Source organism: Lates calcarifer, linkage group LG7_2 (genome assembly GCF_001640805.2).
Source record: "Lates calcarifer isolate ASB-BC8 linkage group LG7_2, TLL_Latcal_v3, whole genome shotgun sequence".
In the NCBI taxonomy this organism is placed as follows: Eukaryota; Metazoa; Chordata; class Actinopteri; family Centropomidae; genus Lates; species Lates calcarifer.
This window is the reverse complement of record NC_066854.1, coordinates 12,142,126-12,165,538: the sequence shown is the minus strand read 5'-3', so window position 1 is coordinate 12,165,538 and position 23,413 is coordinate 12,142,126. Positions and strand designations below refer to the sequence as shown.

The 23,413-nt window shown below is 38.5% G+C and overlaps 1 protein-coding gene across 7 annotated transcripts in view; it reads right to left on the bottom strand.

The window, feature by feature from the left end:
- dmd (dystrophin) overlaps positions 1-23,413 on the bottom strand; it is a 286,719-nt gene that overhangs the window by 116,591 nt on the left and 146,715 nt on the right. For all 7 annotated transcript variants that reach the window (XM_018671655.2, XM_051065872.1, XM_051065871.1 and 4 more), the window contains 6 exons: positions 22,777-22,949; positions 20,357-20,480; positions 17,460-17,538; positions 12,695-12,807; positions 11,454-11,582; positions 6,330-6,522 (listed from right to left, as the gene is read on the bottom strand). In XM_018671655.2, coding sequence (XP_018527171.1) covers positions 6,330-6,522; positions 11,454-11,582; positions 12,695-12,807; positions 17,460-17,538; positions 20,357-20,480; positions 22,777-22,949 — 811 coding nt within the window. The remainder of the gene's footprint in view (positions 1-6,329; positions 6,523-11,453; positions 11,583-12,694; positions 12,808-17,459; positions 17,539-20,356; positions 20,481-22,776; positions 22,950-23,413) is intronic.

Below are 23,413 nucleotides of genomic sequence, written 5' to 3'. Positions count from 1 at the left end.
CATCTGTCTTATTTAGTTTTTCTTGACTTGATGGCCTCAGCTTTCAGCTTCTTTGTCTATCTCATTAAGTCTCACTGTCATTGTTTTTACTGAGAAAGACACAAAGAATACACACATTTTTTACATGCACACAGCAATTATAGTACTACAAATTGGATTATGACTCACTGATATTCTCACTAGTTAGTCACAGAAGACGGGTGAAAAGGTGTAACCACATGTGAGCACTGATGATGGATCACACGAGTCTGAGTGATGTACCATCAGCACTCTGACTCTTTTTAACTTAAAGCAGAAAAGCTGCTCTAAAAAAAATGACACTCAGAGCTCTTACAATTGGAGGATTTAAATTACTCAGATTGCTCAGATCATATTCTGAGGTGGCCTGGGTTGCATATGGCCACATTTGTTGAGTGTGGACACAAATTTGTCCTCTCCCTTTCACAATAACAACATTGACTGGAACATTCTGAATTTTTTTTAGCGTTATTTCAAAAGAGTAAAGTCTTATTTTGTTGCAGAGCAGTGCGCAGTGCTTTCATTCATTCAACCTCTCCTTGCCCCGTTCGTTTATTTGCATATAGAGCAAGGAGGTGAGATCTGACCACAGGTGGTTGCTTGAGACGCATGTGGCGATGCATTCTAATGCCACAGAGGTGTAAAGATTCTGTACTTTTGGTGGTCTTTTTTTTTTTTTTTTCGAACCATGTAAAATGACAAAAGCACTGAAATACTTGGTCGGCGAGAGAGTGCAACATGTGCACACGCTGCCATGCCAACCAAACAGTCACATCAATCTTTTTATCTATCTATCTATCAGTGGCAGAACTTTTCTCCTTGAAATCAGTGCTCCATTATGCTGTTGTGTGCATGTCACTGGCTACACTATTCGATGGATAGTTATTTGTGTCATCAACATGATGGAGAAACAAAGGGTCTAGGTTGAAGCTTTTACTTTACTGCGTCGGTATTAGAACAAATAACTCTCCACCACTACTTGTTGCATCCATTCCTCTTCTTACAATGTCATTCTGTGCATTCATGTCTTAGGAAAATGTATTCAGTTGTTACTCTCTCATAATATGTCAGGTACATCTTTGGACTTTGGCCCCAGATTCAAATATATGCTTGATGTCAGTGTGAAATTGAATATGATAAATAACAAATCTGGACATTTTCTTTTCTCTTGCCCCCTCTACACGTCAGAGGTCAGTGTGACCATTAATTCAGCACTGGAGCGGGCAGAAGGTCAGTGTCTTTTCCAAAGACACGTCAGCAATGTGGATGTTTGTTGTAACCACGTCATTCAGGTAAAAGGCAGTGTCACCTCACAACCTGCCATGCTGTTAGTGCTATTGTGAAAAAAGCTGGAAAGCCTTGAAAATAAAATAATGACATGATAATGTTTTAATAAACAACCTCCTACAGCACAGATCACACTGTGCAATATCAAATACATAAATTCTTTGTGGTTGTAACTAAAGAGCAGATCATATGGAACCAGTACTGTTTTCATTCCTGCATCTGCCCACACTCTGAGACGCTGCTGTATGCTGTGTGAGTCTGAATGATCTCAGTGCATTCATTCCATTTTCCAACAACCACAACAAATATGTCTATGTTGAATGTTGGGTTGTTGTTTGCTGTTGTGGGTAGAGACATTTGCCACACCAAATCTGTCTGATACAGCTGTGTGGGCTACAGCAGGCTGCCATGGCTGACTTTCAGCAACAGGAAAGTGAACAGACACCTCTATTCTCTAAAATACTGAAATAATGTGAGTCCCACACAGACCTGAAAATACAGAGGGAAAGAAAATGATGATTTCTTGGTTTTGAAAAGATGAGAAACTGGAGCTCTGTATCAGTCTCAGGAAATACATAGAAATAACCAGTTCCAGTGCTATGAGAGGGCTTCAGATCATATCATTATCATCAAATATGATATGAAACTAGATCAAAACTAGAACTAGAACAACAACCAATCCATAGGACTGAGACTGAATCCAGTCCAAACATTTTTTAAATTATGAGTTATATGTTATAAAGTCAGATGTGTGATGCAGGAATGGCAACTGTCCAAAAATACCCATTGTGCTCAATAAGACTGCACAGAGGAGCAAGTGAGTAACCCACTAAGCCACAAAATAAAAACAGCTGCCAGTAGCCTTAAATTAACACTGTGACCTCTAAGTGCAAGCAGAGCTGCTCTTTCTTTATCTGTGACATTTTGCAGGTGAACTGCACCTCTAAAACGCTGCTGTTGACTATAATTTACTATCATACTATTAGTAAGATTTTTTAGAATTAAATTCAAAATATATTTTATTAAGAGTCTGTCTAAATCCTGCCCAGACCTTTCTGCCATAACAGATCCACACAGACAGTGTAAATATTATAAAAACCATTAAAGGAAAGCTTTTCTCTATGTAAAGGTAACTGAATTGTTGTGCTTCAACATTAGTTTGAGTCCATTACTTAATCGATCTTAGTATACTGCACTATTATGAAGGGATCAATGTGTTCACTAGCATTGATTGGTCTCCTTAAGCACACTTTACCAGCCTCTGATTAGCCAACACACTGTCTGAGCTTTGTTAAAGACAAAGAAAACAGCCACCATGTTCTCTAGTGATTTCCATTCTCACCCAATACCCAGACTGTTATCATTGAGACCAATACAATACTGTTACTTTGTACAAAAGCTTGATATGTTCAGAAAAGGGGGATAAAAATTATCACTACAACTGCTGTTGATTGAACATCATCACACAAACTGAGGCCTAGACAGACATGAATCACTTTGAGTCAGTCAGTGACAGAGATAAATGTCATCAATAGCTAAACACTCTCTCTCTGTATCTGAATAATGCCTGCCACAGCCAAAGGAAAGTGAAGTGTGTCTCGCCCTCGGAGCGCCTTTCTTCTCCTCTTCCTCAGTCCGCCGCTGGATAACCTCATCATATTCTGTATTGTGATTAAATCTCAGATGCTTAACAAGATTTGTGATGCTGCCACAGTACCTCACAGTCCTCCCACATACACATCACATACAAAAGTTCCACACGTGACTGCATTTGCTGTTAGCCGTTGTCAGTGTTAAGTGACTCTACACATTTAGCTATAGTTACATACTGTGGCAAGTGGGAGGACAAATAGGGTATTGGGTAACTGGGTATTATTTAGACTACGTCTTGGTGATAGTATAGTTACTTCCTACTGAGCCTCCGTTGATGATAAGATATACATTCATTTTCCCCAATCACTGAGTTTAGATATTGATCTTTTAATATCAGAAACGTTTGGAATTGGATGTACTGATATGGCAGTATCTACCTGCACACCACTAATGTTTTCTTCAGTCTGTATCTCACTAGCAGTGCCTTCTCCTCAGCAGTGTAGAAGTTATCCTAGACAGAGTTGACTGCAGTTAAAATCACATATTTACTTACAAATATCACTGCATCTTGGAATATTATATCCATGTCTTTCACACTCTCATGATATTTGTGATGGGAATGCCCTTGAACATGTTCCTGTCCTCTGCTTCCTTCAGGAAGATGAGGCCAAAACCTGTTTTTTTTTCTCGATGCAACTCATCAAAAGCAAGGAACATCTTGGAGGGCAGTGTTGTCATAGATGACCTTACTCCTTTGGTGTAACGTATGAACTGCACCTGCAGTACCTAAACTGCACCAAAAACATTTTATCTATAAAAAAAAAGAAAAAAGAAATCAGCTTCAATGTGTGACTTTCTGCCCTGACAATCTTTTTTTCTTTTTTACAATGAAAGTAGAACATCAAATATTTTGTATGTGTATGTCAGTGCTGTTTAATGCTTAATGCTCTTATGTCAATTTAAATAAAATTTCAATACATGTATTGCATCATGTGTTTATTAGTCAACAGGACACATTTCCAGTTTCTCAACTTCAATATTTGACTTAAATGAATGATAAATGAAACTGGAAAATAGTCACTGTCACTTTAAATGCTGTGTTTAATAGTTGGACAAAATGTGTATTGAACTTTAATTGTTACTTCTTATCTATTAGCATTCAAGTCAGTTTCACTCAAACACATTAGTTTCTCCTTATCAGTTACTCAGTATTTTTAAGACAATCACTAACTGTGCACTGGAACTTGTTTACTGTAGGAAAGAATAATCAAGATTAACCCCCTTTTTTAACCATAAATTTAATTTAAGTAAGTGATTTAAGTATCTAAACACTCTACTGTGTGCAGAGTGCAGAGGAGAGAAGGAAGCGTGGGAGCCAGATCAAACAGTTTTGTGATAATGTCAGTGTGTCAGCACTGTAGTGAACCCTCGAACCCTGTCACTCAGTCCCTTAGTCACTTAGATTAGTACATAGCCACACCTGGGCAGCAACATGGAGGTAATGGGAAGACAGATGGAGGATCTGAGGCTTACAGATTCAACTGTTGCCTTTATCTCCCTGTGCTGAACAACATGATGTCTGAAATGGACAGATGATTTTCAGATGAAGCCATGCGCCTTGCAGTGGCATGTGATGCTATGATAAAGTGGGAGAAGAAACGCCTTGACCAACTTCTGAATACTTGCTCTAGCCTTAAAATCCACCCACAGATGGTGACAGCAGAAACTGACTTTATCAGATGTACTGTCTCATCTCCCATCAGCCTTCAGAAGCTTCACGAAGAAGTGAGCAAAGACTACCCAAACTTTTTCCCACTATTCCAGCTGGCACTGACCCTGCCAACTGGACCAGCAACATCTGACAGAAGTTTCTCTGCTATGAGGAGGATCAGAAATTCTGACTTCAAAGCTGTCACTTGAGAAGGTAGAGGATATCTATGTCAGCTGGAGAAAAAGGCATTATCTGTTGTACTAGGTAAGCCATTATTTGCGTATACCCCAGTGGCTACTTTATAGAGGTGTAAATCACAAGGTTCATCATGATACAATATCATATTGATTCAATGGACAGTGATTCAATGTTTGTCAATCTCACGGAGTCTGCTACTATATGATTTCAATTTGATTCAATTTGATTTAGGAGCCAGCGAAGAGACAATATCATCTGCTGATTTAACACAATCACTTTCATTCATATCAAGTCAAAAGAGCAACTAAAATATCATTTGAAATTCTTATTCCTGAGCTCAACCAGACATTTAAATGAAAAACAATCTTCTGTTTGAATAAAAAATAAATCCTGTTCAATATAAAGTGCCACACTCTGATATATTGAGCTTTTCACATTCTATAAAAGAAAACTGAAAGAACATTAAATTCCTTTTTGTATACATTAAAGCAAGATATTGTGTAAATCTTCCTCCTATTTAGAGTCTCAAACTAAATATTTTTAGAACTTAGTAATAATAACCAAAGTAGTACAGTGTTCCTGAATCATAGCTACAAACTACACCTTCAGATATAGACTACATTTTTCCTCATCACATCACCACTCACACTTTGTCTGGAGAAACACTGTTTAGACTGTTAAGATGAAGTACTGTTACTCTAGGATTAATGAACATGTTTCCAGCTGTTCTGGAGATGCCAGTACCCTACAGACCTCTGTGTTTTAACATATATGCTAATGTTCATATTAAATGCTGCGGGTAGATCTCTCAAGGAGCGTACAAAGGTCATCTCTGGAGAAAGGCTAACAGCTGAGGATCTGAATCTGGTTTACTGTCAGGTTTTGCGAGTTGTGTCTATTGGTGGTTCTTGAGATATTCCATCAGTCACTGGGTGTATTAGCTGGGATATGAAAATGCACCTGCCAGTGTCCTTATCATTCATTTTTATATAAATGAAGCCTCTCTTGTACATTTAACATTTGTTCCAGATTCTTTTATGTAAATTCCCAACCTTAAAATGCAAACTACACTTTTGGATTCACACAACAAATCCACTGATTGTGGTGACTAACTGATTAATTAACTGAACTGATTCTGCTGTGAGTTTGTTGTGGAGTCTTTCTGCCCCCTGGTGGCCAAAATGCTTTGATATAGCTTTAAAGCTCATGTTTTGTCTCTTCCAGATGAGTGGTTTAGACACTTTGTGGTCATCAGACAGTCCCTATATATTAAGTTGGTGTGGTATTATTATGAACAATATCTAAATTATAGAAATATATGGAAAAATGAAACTGTCATTAAATATTAAGAATGGAGCAGTTACTCTGTGCCCACCAACTATTGAAACTGAGGGCACCTAGACAAAAACAGGGGTCATAGGTGTAGGTAATGTATAGTAAACATGATCAACTCTGATGGTTTTCACTAAATGAGTTGCTAGGGTTAAGTTTTTACAGTGAATAAATATCTGTCGTCTCTTACCCAGTTGTAGCTGCCTTTCTCTGGCTCTAAGATTCTCCAGGACCTTTTGGTAGCGCTCTGTGAAGGCGGTGATGTCGGCATCCAAGAAAGCTGAGGCCTCCTCCTCCCCCTCCTTTTCCTCCTTCAGCTCCTTCAGCTGCTTCCCCAGCAGCTCCACCTGGGGCTGCAGGGAGGCCAGACGAGCCACCTCCTCCTGACGAGATAAAGGGTGGGTCGGTGGGTCACATCATGGATAAACAGATGAGGAGGAGAAAGTGTTAGTGAACCACACCGACCAACAGCTCCCTTGTTGCCATAGAGATTTTGATGATATAAAAAAGGCTGTTTTACTATTCCATATGTAATAGCCCAATAAAAACTGATCTATGGAAAAGTATTGCCTTTTTATATTTAAAGTTACACTCCATTTGTCTAATGCTTAATCAGTTCTATTTTACAGAAGTGTTTAAATATAGTTCCAACTGTTAATGAATAGGAAGCCAAGCAGGAAATCAGCCCTGCTCAGCAAAAACAAAAATGTAGTTGTGAAACGATGTCTCCTGAGCTTCAAACTGTACAGACAGAACAGGGAAACTCGCTGCTTTATCATCAGTTTTTCTGTACTTTTCTACACCTGACTTGTGGTCACCACCACAATAAAAGGCAGAAAATGATGTTATAATCTTATGATCATGTTTTGATATGAGTTCAAGCCAACTGACCCATTTCTAATTCCTTACTCCTTTAAGTACAAGATTCTTCTTCTAGCATGAGACATATACCGCTGACAGTGATAACAGTGGCATAATTAACTGAATTCTTAGTAATATTTTAAACAACGGGTTATTGATAACACTCAGAGGTAGACAAAAGCAGACTTCTCATTTCTAGTTAGTGACTGCCAGCTCAAATGCCAGCTGTCGTGAGCCGACTGTATAAGCAGTAGCTTGCAAGCTAATTAGGCTAATTAAACTAATGAACTCCATGAGCTGGAAAAGTCAGTCTGCTGACTAATTTTAAAACCAGAAATTTAAGGACTTAAAATGGCTTACTGGTTATTTGCAGGATGTCACGCTAAAAGACTGAGGCTAATGCTAACAGGCCAGACGCAAAAAGTCAACATTCTCACAAGAAGAAGACATGGAAATTACGAAAAGCATTGTATTTGGTCCTAGCATTACACTGTAAGTATGACAGGGTAAAATGTAAGATCATGCTGTCATTTTGCTCTAACTATCCCTCAACCATAAACCTTAAGTGTTGTAATATTAGGTTTGCTTCTTGTAGATGCCCTGAGCTAGTCAACCAACACAAAGCAGTGATGAGAATAAAGATGTCTGAATTGGCTCCAGAAGTCTTATCTTTGTTTTCAAAAAGATGATATGTGTTATTTAAACTGGATTATTCCACCTGCAAATTTCAATCCCACCCCACATTACCTCAGACACATCTCCAAAATCCAGAGGTGACCAGTAAGTGTGATGGGATAAAGACAGAAGCTGCTTATCTGACAACTGCAGAGTTAAATGTTATCAGTTTCAGATAACATTGGCACAGTGGTGGTAACAGTAAAACTGTCTCTAGTAGACTGAGAAGGTGGGTCTGATTAACTGAGTTGCACTGGTTCTCTGTGTATCAGCCATAAGAAGTGCTGATATGACCCTTAATCAAGTCATTTTAGATCATAAAGTTTAGTTTGTCTTTGAGGTCTCTCAGCTTCCATACAAAATGACACACATTTTCCTGACTCACACTGGGTTAAGTATAATCTTAAAAATAAGGATGTGCTCACACAGTTTTTCAAAGCTGCCTTTTTCTAATACCACTCGTATGTCTGTATGTGAAGTGTGAAGCTGCAGCTAAAATGTTCAAAATAGGAAACTCTGAAAAAAAAAAATGTTGTTTTTACATTTATGTTACTTTGTTACTTTGTCAAATTTAGAGGTGCTGGTAGGCAGTTCAACCAAGCTAAGCTGCTTGCTCTAGCTTCATATTTACCATAAAGATATTAGAATGGTACCAATCTTCTCATCTAACACATCAAGAACCTGAGTAAGCATATTTCCCAAAATATTAAACTATTTCTGTGATATCTCACATGCTCTGCATGTCATTCCTTATCTTTCCCTGCCTCTCTCCCACTGTGATTAAAGGCAAAAATACCCCCCAAAAAACTAACTATTCGCATAACTCTAATGTGATATTCTATGGTTTTGTTGTAGCCTGCGAATCCAATGACAAAATCAAACCAACAACATCTCTCAATACTTTCTGTGGCTCTCAGCCTGAAGATATAAATCTGTAAAAACAGCTCACAAATATATAGTTTAATCTTTGTTTTAAAGGCGCTCTCATTTCTGAAAATACCTGGCCACAAAAAAATAACTCAAACAGGAGGAAACAGTGCCTTTGTTCAAGACTATTTTTCAGCAGCAGATTGATCTATGTTTGGTACTCTACTGAAATGAAAACCACTGCCGCTCACCTTCAATGTCACAGAAGGTGAGGGGCAGTGGGGTAATATTGCTTTTCCCTGTCTATTTATGGGAATATTACTATTATTCAGAACTGCGAGCGTCTTGTGTGAAAAATACCAAAACCCTGGATAATGTGTTGGAACTGAAAGGCTTGAGCCAGGCTGTGTGGCTGCTCTCACCTGTTTACACAGGCGCCCAGGAATGAGGAATAACATATATCAGGTTTTTGAATATACATAGTACTTAGTGGAGGTAGGTTACTTTATGTTTTTGGTCTTTTCATGGGATTTGGTGATAATAACACCCAATCTAGGGTACCATGAAATGTATCCTTAAAACCTGTTAATTATCTAGTTTGAAACTTTATTTGAATCACATAAAAACTGAGGAGGATTAGTCCAGGTAAGTTGTGGGTGTAGTGTACACGCAGGTTAACATTCACAAAACTGTGGATGAAAGCTCTGAATGCAGCTCAGTCTTATTCCCCTGGAACACTAAGTTAATACTCTAGCCTAGAGCCAAGAGACGCAGTATTTATGAATAATGTTCGAAAACACAAGCATTTATAACCTCAACAGAATATATTTTCATAAGCTGACAGTTAGAGGCATGATTTGCTGGCGGGAAGGTTGTTTTGAAAGTTTCAGTAAATATTTTATTTTCTCTGAAGTCTTTCCTGTTTAATATAAAGATAGGGACTCAGAAAGTATTTTTGTGTGGGAGCAAATTTGTGTTCTCCATTTGTGTCTATGTGTGGGCAAGTCAAAATGTGTGGGCGTGCTTCTGAGGGAAACCATGTTTGTGTGAATTTGTCTGCAGTGGAAAGCTAGACATATCTTCAAAGAAAAATCCTCCATCTCTTTTTTCCAAACTCATCTGTTAACGTCCCTGTCTCATTTCCTTTGTCCCTTGTCCTGCTCCATTCTTATTTCTCTGTTAATTTGAAATCTCTCCATCTTCTCTTAAATCTGAGAGATTTACTAGCCTATATACATCCCTGTCTTATGTCCTCTCTTTCCCTTTAATTATACCCCCCTCCTCTCATCATTCCCTTTTGAAGTTTGTTCTTCATTTTCTTGTCACTTCTGTTGTTTAGAACCTGTGTGTGTGTGTGTGTGTGTCTGCCAGTCTCTCTTGACTGCTGTTTAAGCCTCCCAATCATTTATAGACACCTTTGGTTTAAAGCAGGGGTGTTCAAAGTGTGACACCATGGGCACAGGTGTGTTCCTCCCCACAAAATGCCAAAATTTCCTTTGATACTGAAACTAGAATTACTACCTTGTGACTATGTGCCTCCGCCAACCAGTCCAGTTGCTGTTAATTAGCATGAAAATTCTTGAATTATGGCAAAAGGTTTTGTGTGTCATAGTGACCTTTGATCTTTGCAACAAATGTAGTCAGTTCATCTTGAATCAAGTGATGTTTGTGCCAAACCTGAAGAAATTACCTTGAGGCATTCACATTTGCGTTATGTTGGCACCAAATTTGAAGGTGTTTCCTCACTTTACTGAGACATCACATTATCTTTGCTGGTTTCAAGGAATAGCTGGAGATTTTGGGAAACATCGCTATTCCTTTTCTTTCTGAGAGTTATCTGAGAGGATTGATACCACCTAGCTATTGTTATATTATTGTAAGAATAGGTTTAAGTGTTGTCAACGATAAATTGTAAAAAATACAAAAATGGGGAGGAAATAAAATCATTCAGTGGGAGCTGGAACATACGGAGCTCTGGACATAGAGAAAAAGAAAAAGAAAAAAAAATTTGCGCACGAGTGCACGAGCCTTTCTCCCAGAAGCATGAAGTGTACTTCACCTGCTTCAATTATCACTGTTAATTATTAAGTAGAAAGGCAACATTTGTCATAATTAGCTCATGTAGTTATATTAATTAAATACATAACACATTAATTAGTCGTAGCCCTGCGTTAGATTGGCGATCTGTCAAGGGTATACCCCGCCTCTCGCCCAGTGTCAGCTGGGATCTGCTCTGGCCCCCTGCGACCCTTAAAGGATAAGCAGTATAGATAATGGATGGTTGGATGGATTAATTAGTTGTTAATCATGGAAATGTAAATCATCCAGGAAAGAGATAACTGGATATGCTAAAGAACGAGCTTTTGAGAGAGAGAGCAAGAAAAACATGGGTGTACTGAATTTATGATAAAATGAAAGTCAAACATTCTGTTACTGACGTTCGATATCGAAGGAAAATGTAGAAAGATAGAGCAGGCAAACGAATGTAGAACAACATGGCCTTGATATATATATGCATATATTTTTGTCTTTCTATGAGCACTCCGGGGCTCTGTAGGAATGAATAAATGAACACAAAATACTTACAGAAAAGTGCTGTGACAAAGAGATGCATGAAAAGAGACAGAAACCCAAACAAGCCAAATAAATAAAGACACTGTATCATGAAGAAATGAAGGAACTAGAAAAAAATGAAATTTACAACAAAGTGTAACAAAATTAAAAAAAAAATATGGATAACATAATAATGGTCACTGAGCGTGTTAAGGAAAAACAAACAAACGTGCACACACACACACACACATAAAAAGTATAAATGTGCATGTAAAAGTGCACTTATGTATTGCTAGCCAGTGTGGGCCTGAGCAGAGAATGATGGATCATCTGGAGAAAGTCTGATTATTTCACTCACCCGACATCTGTCCAGTTGTACTTTGAGCGGCTCTGGTTCAGATGCTGGAGGTGCCTGGACTTTGAGCCAGTTCTCACTGCTGTCCACTGCCTGCTCACACTGCTCGTATAAGTTGTAGAAGGCCAGAACCTGCAGGACACACAGATACACACAGACAGAAGCACATTTTGAATAAAGAATTAAAAAAAAATTAAAAAGACAGAAGCAAACACCCACACAACATCTGTCTTGTTTCACAAACTCTATTCTAGTTTGCAGTGGAGCTGCGATGACAGGTCAGAATGACCAAACTCTGTCTACACCTGTGATACATCACTCTGTTATTCACCAGAATTTTTTAACACATTCATACAGAAGCAATAGTTTTTCACCAAAAGGGTTTCAGCAGTGCTAACTAAGTTAAGTTTAAGAGCAAGGAGAAATTCTATGTGTTGACTCTGCTTATTTTACAGAAGTTTATTAGGTGGTAAATTTAGAGGTTCACCTTCAATGAACAATGAAAACATAAAGAATACATGTAAAATCACTCTACCAGTTTTTGCATCAAGGACAGTTTACTAGTCATGGGGAATTCTCCTCAAGTTTTTTTTCTTTTGTTCTTGCCATGAATAATAAGGTGCTAAATGAATACAGAATTTTCTGCCACGGTTGGTTATTTAACCTGAGAGATCTTCTTTTTCCCCCTCCGTGCACTTCTAACTAGTTTGAAGTGGGTGGGACTTAAAAATATTTGAATCAAAACCTGATGACACTTGTTGACTTATCTGGCTACTGTGAGTTTAATGTGATCAAACCAAACCTATGCAGTCCTGATGTGGCAAATTAGAAGAGTTTTCTTTGTGAGTAACATCTTTTCCCTTACTTTTACTTTTTCTCCAAACTTTACCTATAAACATTGTACATTATTTTTTTAATGTCATCAAACAGAGTTCAGATAAGGTATTGAGTTAGGCGTTTTCCAACATTTAAAAAAGCGCCTGTCAGAGAAAGTGATTAGAATATTTGTCACTGTAAATACATCCTTCAGACATTCTGATAGCCTATACCTCAATGCTCAACACAATCTGAGATGATCAAACCAGCCCAAAGGACTAACATCACACTGTTCACACTGAAGTTTGGTCAGCAGCTCTTGATGCAGGTTGTGCAGAGAAAATATTCTACTGAGGTATAAAACACCTGAATGATAGAGTGGACATTAATCATTGTTTGTGTGTGTGTGTGTGTGTGTGTATGTGTACCTTTGTCTGGTAAGCTAGCCATGCCAGCCTGTCTGTCAACAGGGAGCAGAATCCCACCCAGCGCTGGTTCAGCTGCTCCGCTGCCTGGGCAATGTCATCAGCACGACTCCCCTCTGGGGGAGCAGACAGAGAGAGGGCATGATTTACAACACACACACACACACACACACACACACACACACACACACAACTCTCTGTGTTTAGCCCATTAGTTGCTGTTAATGGCTGTGTACTTCTCATTGCTAAGTAGACCAACAATTCAAATTAAACTTTTTAGCAGTAATGTTAGCTGACATAATCATCACCTATCAAACATTTATAATGCAGTCTTTGCTTAAAGAATCCCATCACCTCAATCACAAAATAATGAACATATGTTGGCAACTATCACCAGTGGCATCAGCCTTGAAATGACTAATTTTTCTTGGGTGAATGCACTCCGCCTGTGTATATAATCCACCAGAAAGTGCACACAAGTCATCATCAACCTATGTAGCCATTTAGGTTGGAGCACTCTTTGGCCCTAAGGCACTCACAAACCATAGATGTTACTAATAACATTAACAATGCCTCTCAACAACTGTAAGAGTACGCCATGACGGCAGCAGCTAACATGAAGTTATTCTGATTTTACCATATGATCAACAATATATAAGATATGATGCAATGTTACAGATTAAACTACCCAGCAGTGAATAAAGTAATTTAAAATCAGCTCCATCTTGACCAACTGTTGTTACTTAAATACTGCTTACACATAATAATAACATAATATTATGAAATACAGTATACTGTATAATAACAGGGGCCATTCTGCCCACTGGGTACATTTACTTGTGATACTTTAGGTCCACTTTACTGATAATACGTTTAGTACTTTTGCTAGTAAGTAAAATTTGAATCCAGGGCATTTACTTGTAACAAAGCACTTTGACAGAGTGGTGTTGGTATTGATGTTTGAATAAAAATTATTTTTACGCAAATGTTTTGCAGTGTAATTTTTGTACTTTAAGTACACTTTACTAATGTTTTGGTTTAATAAATAATAAGTGCAGATCTTTTACTTGTGGTGGAGGTAAACAAAGTAACAAGGAAGCGAAATACTTCATCAACCTCTGCTTAAATGTTTAAATGTTCAAGAGACAGAAAAAACAGATTAAAAATAATCAATACAGCAGCTATAGATAGCTAAATTCACTGATGAATCACAGAGAGTTCTACAGGAACACAAATAGTTATTAGAACACAGAGAGTTCTATGACACAACAGTGTAAGTGTTCTGCAGACACAGGTTTCCAGAGTACATAGACTCTACTTCATTATTAACATTTTCCCTTAAAAAGAAAACACACCAAGTTTGAAGGCTACGAGCTCAGTAAGAAAAAGTAAAGAAAGAGGAGAAAAGGCAAATCAACAAAACCCAGCCCATCTGACAGTGTCTGCAGACAGATGGGTAAGTACATTTAAATGTGCTTTGCAGAAGCATCAGCAGAGTATCAGACTGCAGACATGAATGTGCTTTAGACAAAGACAAGATGATACCATATCTGAACAAACTTCACTGCAGATATCTTGCAGTGATGTGAATTGTATTTAATTGCTTTTTTTACCAAATAAAAGAAAAGAAAGAGGAAACATTAAATATGCATCATAACAAATGGAATAGTTTAAAGTTGACAGCTCCAGAGTTTTCAAAATGAAAGTAAAATCCATAAATGACTGTCATACTATTGTTGCACAGTAACATGTTATACATAATGATTATGTGCTGAGTACATTACCCTACCCTATCACCTCTCCAGCTATGTCAACTTCCAGACCCTCAGGCCAGCAGAAAGCAAAGAAGCAGGCTTCCTCTACTTTGTCCATCACTATAGCAGCCAAGAGACAGCCAAGAAAGCCAAGAAAGACATTCTTCAAAAAGCTAAAGTTGGCATGGACAGGCAGCTTTGACAGGACGCGAAGCAAGAATGGTAAAAATCAACACGTCAAGGCGACATGTTGACAAAGCTTCTTCCAAAATGGACCTGAGCTTCCTCTCTGCCCTCTAACAGCTCAATCCCACCAGATCAGTATTCAAAAATACTGCTTCTGCTCATCTGCTGCATGAATACTTTAAAACTGATGATATTGCTGGTTGGTTGGACATCTGCATGATCAGAGTGAAGTGGGTTAGGACTTTCTCTGTCTCTCTGTCTGAGGCTTCAGTGTTCATTACAGCACTAATACAGTATTTCCAGTGTTCACACAGAGAAAAGGTAATGATGGGTCGCCTATAGTTGGAACATGCCAAAGTATAGACAGAAATGAAACTCTCCTAGTTCAATCTTCAGTGCAAAACAATGATAAAAGTACAAGATAAATATCTGGTTGGTTCATCACTCACACACACACACACACACACACACACACACACACACACACACACACACACAAAGTGATGCATGTTTCACAGTTCACATGTGCATGACTGGTCTCTTCGTAGGGGACAGACATAAAGGCACACACACATTCCATGCACACAGAATATTGTGAATGTCATCTGTAGGGGAGGTGAGACAAGTCATTGATATTCTGCTCAAAATGTGAGCTCCAAACTGTTTATCTGATTGCCCACTGAACACAGGGACACACACACACACACACGCAGACACACCTCACTGTTCATTCATGCTCACCGCTAACTTGATGTAAATGACCAATTTAAAGTGCACGTAAAACTCCAGTGCCTGGAAAATGAAAACCTCCAAGAGGTTCCAGGAGGGAAAAGTCAATACTAAAGTTGTAAAAAGATGGATTCACACTCCTACCACTAAAAGGGCAAACTGAACCCCATCAGCTAGATGATAATTGGACCTGCTAAAGGTAGCATCCTGGCTTGTATTTCTCATCTGGCACACAAACAGGCCTGAGATTGCCTCTTCTTCCTGTAATTGTACCTCTATTATGTTCCATTTCCATTTACATATCAAGCATCAAGGTAATGCTACTTTTGACTAGATAAGTGCCATCATATGTCACCCTGAAGCTGAAAGAAGGTTGAGGTTGAAGACTCAGTGCTCTTGCAACAATTAGAATTTTTTCCTACTGGCAACAAGTACCACGTGCAGACACAAACCAACAATAGATGCATCCTTCTTACAATTACTGTATTCAAAGTCTGATATATCTTAGTCTTAATAGAGTCACAGAGCCCCATTGTAGTCCATTCCTTTCATTCAGTGGTATGTTTTGACACATTTTGCTTTTGTCAAAAAATTGCAGCTCCTGTGATTGCCACCTTGTCATTCTGTAAGGGATCACAATTTAAAATCCAGTGATTACTTTACGTTATTAATCCCCATCACGCATTACTTTGACATTTGGAGGGGTTTATTGTCTTACCTGGAGTTTGACGAATGTCAGAAAAGTTTCACCTGTGTCTCAGTACACTCAGGAATCATATAGTTTTTGTTCAGACTGGGTGCTGTGTGTGACTGTGGCTTCACTATGAGGATAGGACTTTTTAAATAAGAATTTGAGAGAAAATAGAAAGAAAATGTAAAACTCATAACTTGTTATCAAATTATTTGTGTAAATGTGTAAACTGCTGGTCTTTTACTTTTTTGATAAGAAGTCCTTTTGTTTACAGTTCTCAGATCAGACTTTTGCCCTCACTGTTGGCTGTGAAGTTACACTGGTGGCTCACTGGTTTACATGGCCTGAGTTTTTGCATCCCCCAAAGTTGTTCAGTGCAGCGAGTTTCAGCAACGCGAGTTTCAGTTTTGGACACAGTTTTGGTAATCAGATTCCATGAGCTAACCAGCTACTGGCTGTAGCTTCATATTTCACACATGGGAGTGGTATCAAGCTTCTCATCATACTTCTATTTCCCCATTTCAAACTACTCCTTTAAAAGCATTTTTCATAGAGCTGGTTTGAGTAATGAAAGCAATCTAACAAGTAATGTAACTAAATGCTGCTGTTGAGTAATTAGTAATTAATTTTTCAATCTGTAATATCTAATTATTCATTGATTGATTAATGAAGAGCCATAGGCAGAGTAGGGTAGTGCTGAGAGATGGACTAACACATTGTTGGTTTGTGTCTTTTCATGGGATTTGTTCAAAATAAGAAAAATACAGATCATTACCACTCATCCATTAAGATGTTTTTTCTCATTGAAGATTTATTTGTTCGTTGGTTCCTGAAACTGTTTATTACCTGTAATGACGTTGTGTTTTCAGGGTTTTATTCATAAGCTGTGCTTAGGAAGATTTTCCCAGAGTTTAAACATATGATTTTACATATTAACATTGCTGTTAAAGTCCTTAAAATATAGTATACCTGTGGAACATGTTGTGTATTTGCACTCAAAAGTACATTCTTTCTCCTCACACACACACACACACACACACACACACACAGCCCTGCACAGTAAGTTGAAGAATGTTCAGGTTCATGTTTTGTTTGGTTGAAGGTTAGTGGCGGCATGAATAAAAGTGAAAAGTATAATTTGAGTGTTTCTGTGCTTTCAGAAGCCCAAACAATTGCACAAGGACAGAGGAGAGGACAGAAGAAAAGAAACGTCTCTCTCCCTCTGTCTTTCTGTCTGTTCCTCCCTCTATCAGTGTTTCTATGGAGACAAGGAGAGAGGGTGGACCAGGTGGAGGCGTTGCCATGGGGACAGACAGGGTGTGCGTGCGTGCATGTGTGTGTATGCATGTGAATGAATGAGAGTGCGTGTGTGTGTGTGTGTCTGTGTGTGTCTGAGTGTGCACATTACCCTGCTCGACCAGGGTCTGCGCTGTGCGTGTTGCCTCCTGAAGCTTTCGGTACTTCTCTGGCCGCTCTCTTTCTATCGCCTATGGCAAAGAGAAAGGGAGGAAGAAAGAGAGAGTGATGGGGCAGGGGGAGAAATAGAGAGTTCAAAAACAAGAGACTGACAAAGAGAGGCAGACAGACGACAGACAACAGGCCGAGGGCCAGAGAACTATTATTTATTACAAAGGCAGATGAAAGCCAAGTAGGAAAAGTATTAAAAAACGATTCCAAACAATAACAGGTCCTGTTGCTGTCATCAGCCAGTTTGAACCCAAACTGTAGGAAGTTTTAGTTTTTAAGTTTATACTACGCACACTTAAAACTATAGGGTGAATAATGGCCAGAAAGTGTTTTTGCAGGACATTATGATGTAACAGTGAAGCTGATCCTGAACATGTGTCGTGGGGTCACTTTGACCTTGGCCTTTGAAGCTTCAGCCACCAAATTCTGGCCAGATGTAATGAAATTCCATCTGAGTGTTTCTGATATATCACGTTCTCAGGAATGGAATGGACGTAAGAGGACAGTGACCTTTACCTTTAGCCACCAAAATCTAATCAGTTCATCCATGAGTGAATCCAAGTGAATGTTTGTGCCAAATTTAAAGAAATTCACTCAAGGTAGCTCCTGAGATATCACATCCATTAGAGTAGGGCTGACATAAAAACATAATGCCTCCAACAACAGAAACAGAACAGAACAGAAACATGTATTTCTCTATTCTTCTTGGGAAACCACTCCAAAGTGCTCCTGCTTCTTCTTCAAAGACCTGTTGCTGCTTAATGTTTATCTAGAAGTCTTGGGCAGTAAATGCCTCTCCATAGGTTTGAAAACATAAGCTTCGTATTGGTGTACATATTAAAGTATGTGAATTAAAATACTTTCTTCTCGTCTGTATTATCAATATGTGTGATTTTTAAGGTAGGTTAGATTAAAAATGTAGCAAACTGACAAACAACATTACAGCTCAATTACAAGTGATAATTCTCAGCTGGTCTTAATGAAACAATTAAGACTCAAATGTTCTCTCCAGAGAGTGATCCAACACCTTAAGCCTGTGACCAGGATAAAATCGATACTTGTTTTCCTTCCTAATATGGTGCTCTGGAAGATTTTAATGTTGTGTCTTATATAACTTGCTACAGAGAGCAGAGCGGACAGCAAAGCTGAAGAGACCTGAATTTCATCTGTTTGCATCTAACACCAAAATGCATACATCATTTCCAATAGCAGACTATGACATAAACACTGCTTAAAAGCTTCATACATTGTTTATGGGGCTTGCAGTGGATTTGTGTTTAATTCATTTATTATGAATTATTTGTTAGCACATTTGTAAATGCTAACAGTTACAGTGGTTAGTGTGGGGGTTGATGTAAAACTGTTGATCATGAGTATCTGTGTATCAGTGCTTGTGAGCTACTTGGAAGCATTGACTTTTCAAAGAAATAACTTATTCTGAAACAAAATATGGTGAGTGACTTATTAGTGTTTTAATTTAATGTTCAACTCCAGTATTTTTTAACCTCTGCCTTACACCCCATGTTTTTCAGTGTAAATAATTGATAGGAACAAATACCTCTGAAATCAGTGCAGTATGAGCAAGAATGGTGTACACGGCCATGGCAAATAGCTACTGCAATGTAATCTGATGTCAAAGTACATCAACTAAAGTGCTTGTTTTTGCCACTGACAGGCTCAGAGTGTTATTATAAATGTATGAGAGCATTATGAACAGAGAGACTTTTTTAATTGAAGACTAAGATCCTTTGAGATCTCTTCCAGACTCCATTGCCAAAAACAATATTTTTTCCAAGCAGAACACGGTAGTTGCTAGAACACTGCTGCCTCCATTGGTTAGTTTGTTTGTGTTACTGAGTGACTTTTCGGTCAGAGATTTTGGTGGAGCCTTCAGCAGCTAAAGAGATATTTCTCTCAGGACATATTCATCAGGTGGACATAAAAACATTTCCAAATGCTATGTTACACTAGGTGATAATGTCTATGTTGTGTTACAGCATGTTGTGCTGCCACAAGTGGCCAAAAAATCTAACACATAGCTAGCCAGCTAAGGTAAAAAATCCTAATTAGTGAGCTTCATTTTACCTTCGGACAGAACCAGACTAACTCTTTCCGAATTAAACAAACGAGATAGATTTGCTGGCAGGTGAAGTTATTTTTACTCTTGGAGAGGCCGGCTGTTTCCCTCTGCTTCCTGTCTCCATGCTAAATTAAGCTAATGCTCTCCTGGCTATACCTTAACATTTAGCGTACAGAGATAAGAGTGGTATTGATCTTCTTATCTAAGTCTCAGCAGTAAAGTGAACAGGAGCATTTCCCAAATGTGAAACTATTCCTTTAAGCTCTATGAAAAGACAAATTTGTTAAGCTACAACAGATTCTTTCCATGTCTTCTTATTTTCCTTTGGTAATAAATATAGTTCCTGATCTTTCTTGTTGTTCCTGTTTTCTGTGGTTATTTTGTATGATTTCTCCTTTAGAGGACAAATTCAGTCAATTCACGTACACAGGCAGCTACTGTATAAAACTTAGAAAACTCCCCAGTCATTATGGACACTTTGCTGCATCTCATACTTCCAGGGAGCCAATATCAGTGTTGTCCTGTATTCAAAATAACAGTTCAGAATGTCCTGTGATTGCTATATGGAAGGTAAAATTCATTCCTGACCCAACTGTGCCATGGAACCTTGTTATTTCAGCATCACAAGTCTCAGCAGATTAAGCTCTGCAGGCATCTCTCCCTCTCCCTCCCTCTCTCTCTCTCGCTCTCTCTCTCTCTCCGTCTATCTCCCTCTCTCTCACACACACACACACACATACACAGAGGGTGTGTTTTACCTGCACTTTGTCATACAGCTCCTGAATGCTGCCATCCTTGCGTGACACAGAGAATTCAGGGCTCTGTAGAATGGCCTCGCCACGGGTCATGTAGCTGTGGACCTCTGTGAAGTCCACGTCAAACCTGATGACACACACACACACACACACACACACACACGTACTAAGTAGTGTCATCCACTAGGCTAATATTGTTAAGCACAAAAATATTTGTGGCTGCAGTTTTCTAATAAAAACTACATTTTCAAGATTGCTTCCTTTACTGTCCTTGTTAACTCTAAATGATTTAATTTGCAGATTGCCTGGCATTTCACTTCCTTTGATAACATTCAAAGCCACATTTAGCATTTTCCTCACATGTATTTGAAACAGAGACTTGTATTTACTCAACATCCACATCAATACTTCTTAAAACTATGTGTCAATATGTAACTTTGTTTGGTGGTTAAAGTCATTACATTTGGATTTTTCTCAGTGGTCTGTGACTAATTCCAGTCAACACACTACTTGGACATGATTGGACCCCCTCATTAAACAATTCATTGACTCCATCCAATCATGTAGATTTGGAAAGTTGCCTCATTACCTCATTCAGTTAGAGGAGCCAGGGCATCAGCCAATTAGAATCTTTAACTGTGAGGGGCTGGTTTCATACCCACTTAGTAAATATCCCAGCAATACTTATTTACATGATTTACACAAATTCTACTGAAATACAGTATAATTAATGTAAATTATTAACAACTGGGGAAAAGGAAATTATATTCTAAATTGGGAACTTTAAATATACCTACAAATACACTTAGAGCAGTGGTAGAGGAAGAATTCAGATATTTTGCTAAAAGCAGTGTAACATGATGTTAAAATATGTCAAAGGTGCCCTTGTGGAGTTTCCTTCCAAACCTACAAAGGTTATGTTTCATTCAGTGTTTGCTAGCTTTTAGTTTCTTCTCTTCCCTGCTGTTTGTAAGTACAGTGCAACATTTCTCGGCACATTACTGCTACCATTTGTTGACCCATGGAATAGCCTGAAACTGGAGCTCAAGCACCAGCCAACAAATAAAACATGGGTACAAATAAAACAAAGACCTAAACATTACTCCACTGTGTTACTAGGAAAAATCAATTTATATTTTAACTTATTTAGATGTTGTTCAGACTTATTTAAATACCAGAAAATCTCATATAACAGCTGGAATTCAAATAATATTCAAGTCTCATATAACAGCTGGGTCAGCATGAACAAAGACAGACAAATAAAGTGACAAATAAACAAAGTGGCAAATAAATGCCATGTAAAAAAAAAAAAACAACCTCAAACTCTACATATAAAAGGGAAGGCTCTGAGATATTTAATACGAAAATTCTGGAGAAAGTGTTGAGTTTCATGGATGGTAGTTTTACACTGTACAGGGAAAAGGGCAAAGTGAAATTCCTCGTGTGACTCTTGCTGTCCTGATGGAATTAGTGCTGTACTTTTTGAGTCTTTTCACTTTAACTGTGCCAAAAGTGAAATAAGAAATAAAGGTCTGTCTCTAATATGAGCTTGAATAAAGGTCCTTTCTCTGCTACTGGGGTAAATAAAATGCTACTACCTGGGAACGAACAGCATGACGTTAAAAGTGATCATTGTGAAGAATTATACTAGGGCATTTTTTCTACTGCTTTGAACACCATGGGGTAGTTTCATCTGTAACAATGCATCATATTTTATAAGATGATAATACAACCTGCAAAGTGCACAGTAACTACAGCTGTCAAATAAAGTGTATCTGGAGACATATCTGAAAAGTATAAAATACCATAAAATAGAAATATTGTTTGTATGCAGAGACTGATGCAGTTTAGAGAGGGAGAGTGTACCCTAGGTTATTTTCTGTAGCTACAATTTATAGATGTTCCCTATACATCTAACATGCAGACGCTATCAGTAGACGCTACAATTTACCAATGTTCCTCAAACACTTCACATCGGTAGATGCTAGCTAGGCAGCTACAGACAGAGAAGCCTCTAGTCCCCACGCAGTTACTACAGCGCACACAATTTGGACCGGTGCCCAAGTACAACCTATAAAAGGCAACACTTGAGTACCATGCTTGAGTAACTATACTTTAAAGGTAATTTTCACCACTGCATAATACATCCTCTTCTAAGGTAGTGTGCTTCACTACTTGCCTAGAGAATTTTGACAATCTCCTACTTCATTGCTATCAAAGGTTCAGTTTCAATCTGTCTTGTGCTATCACCATCACACATACTCATTATCAACATCTGCAGTGTTTCATCACCTACCTGCTGAGATAAGACAGCAGAAAGGGGTGCATGAAACTGAACATTTCAACACAAGTTAGGAAAGCACCTTTTGATGTTATAACGATAATAATAATTCAAATAGACATAGTTAGTTATAGACACCAACCTTTTCCTGAGTTCAGAGTCTACCACCACTTGTCTCTTCTTCTGTGGTGAAGGCGACTCTCGGGTTTGGCGCACAGAGGACACCTTCTCCCGTGTTGTCACCTTGGTCACTGTGGTTGCTGTGACAGAGTGGGTCACCTCGGACTGCTGGACCACACTGGTGACTGATGACAGCTGAACGTACACAGAAAAAATAATAAGAATTTAGACAAACTGCACACAAAAGCAGGCTCTTTATCAGTTTTCATGGATCAAAATCAAAATCTACAGATCCCAAATCGCTCTGTTGCATCTGTCTGCATGTACACACACATACATTCAGTACAACAGCATCCTTGAGAGATGGAGGCAAAATTGAGAGAAAAATGTAGTTTCTGTGTGTACATATGTGTGTGTAAGCATGTGTGTGTTCAGGTCTGTTTCAGCAGGGAAGTTGACAGTTGACAGTTAAGCACTACTACAACTACTGGGATAGTTTTTCCTGTCATGGAAAAGAGTGTGTGCAAGATTGTGCACAGCTGAAGTGGAAGAGACCTCAGAGGTCAGTCTGCTAATTATCTGACTGATTACAATGGATGAGTAGTTGAGAAAGTGAGAGACAATGTGTGCAACCAGTGTGACCAATAACTTCATGATGT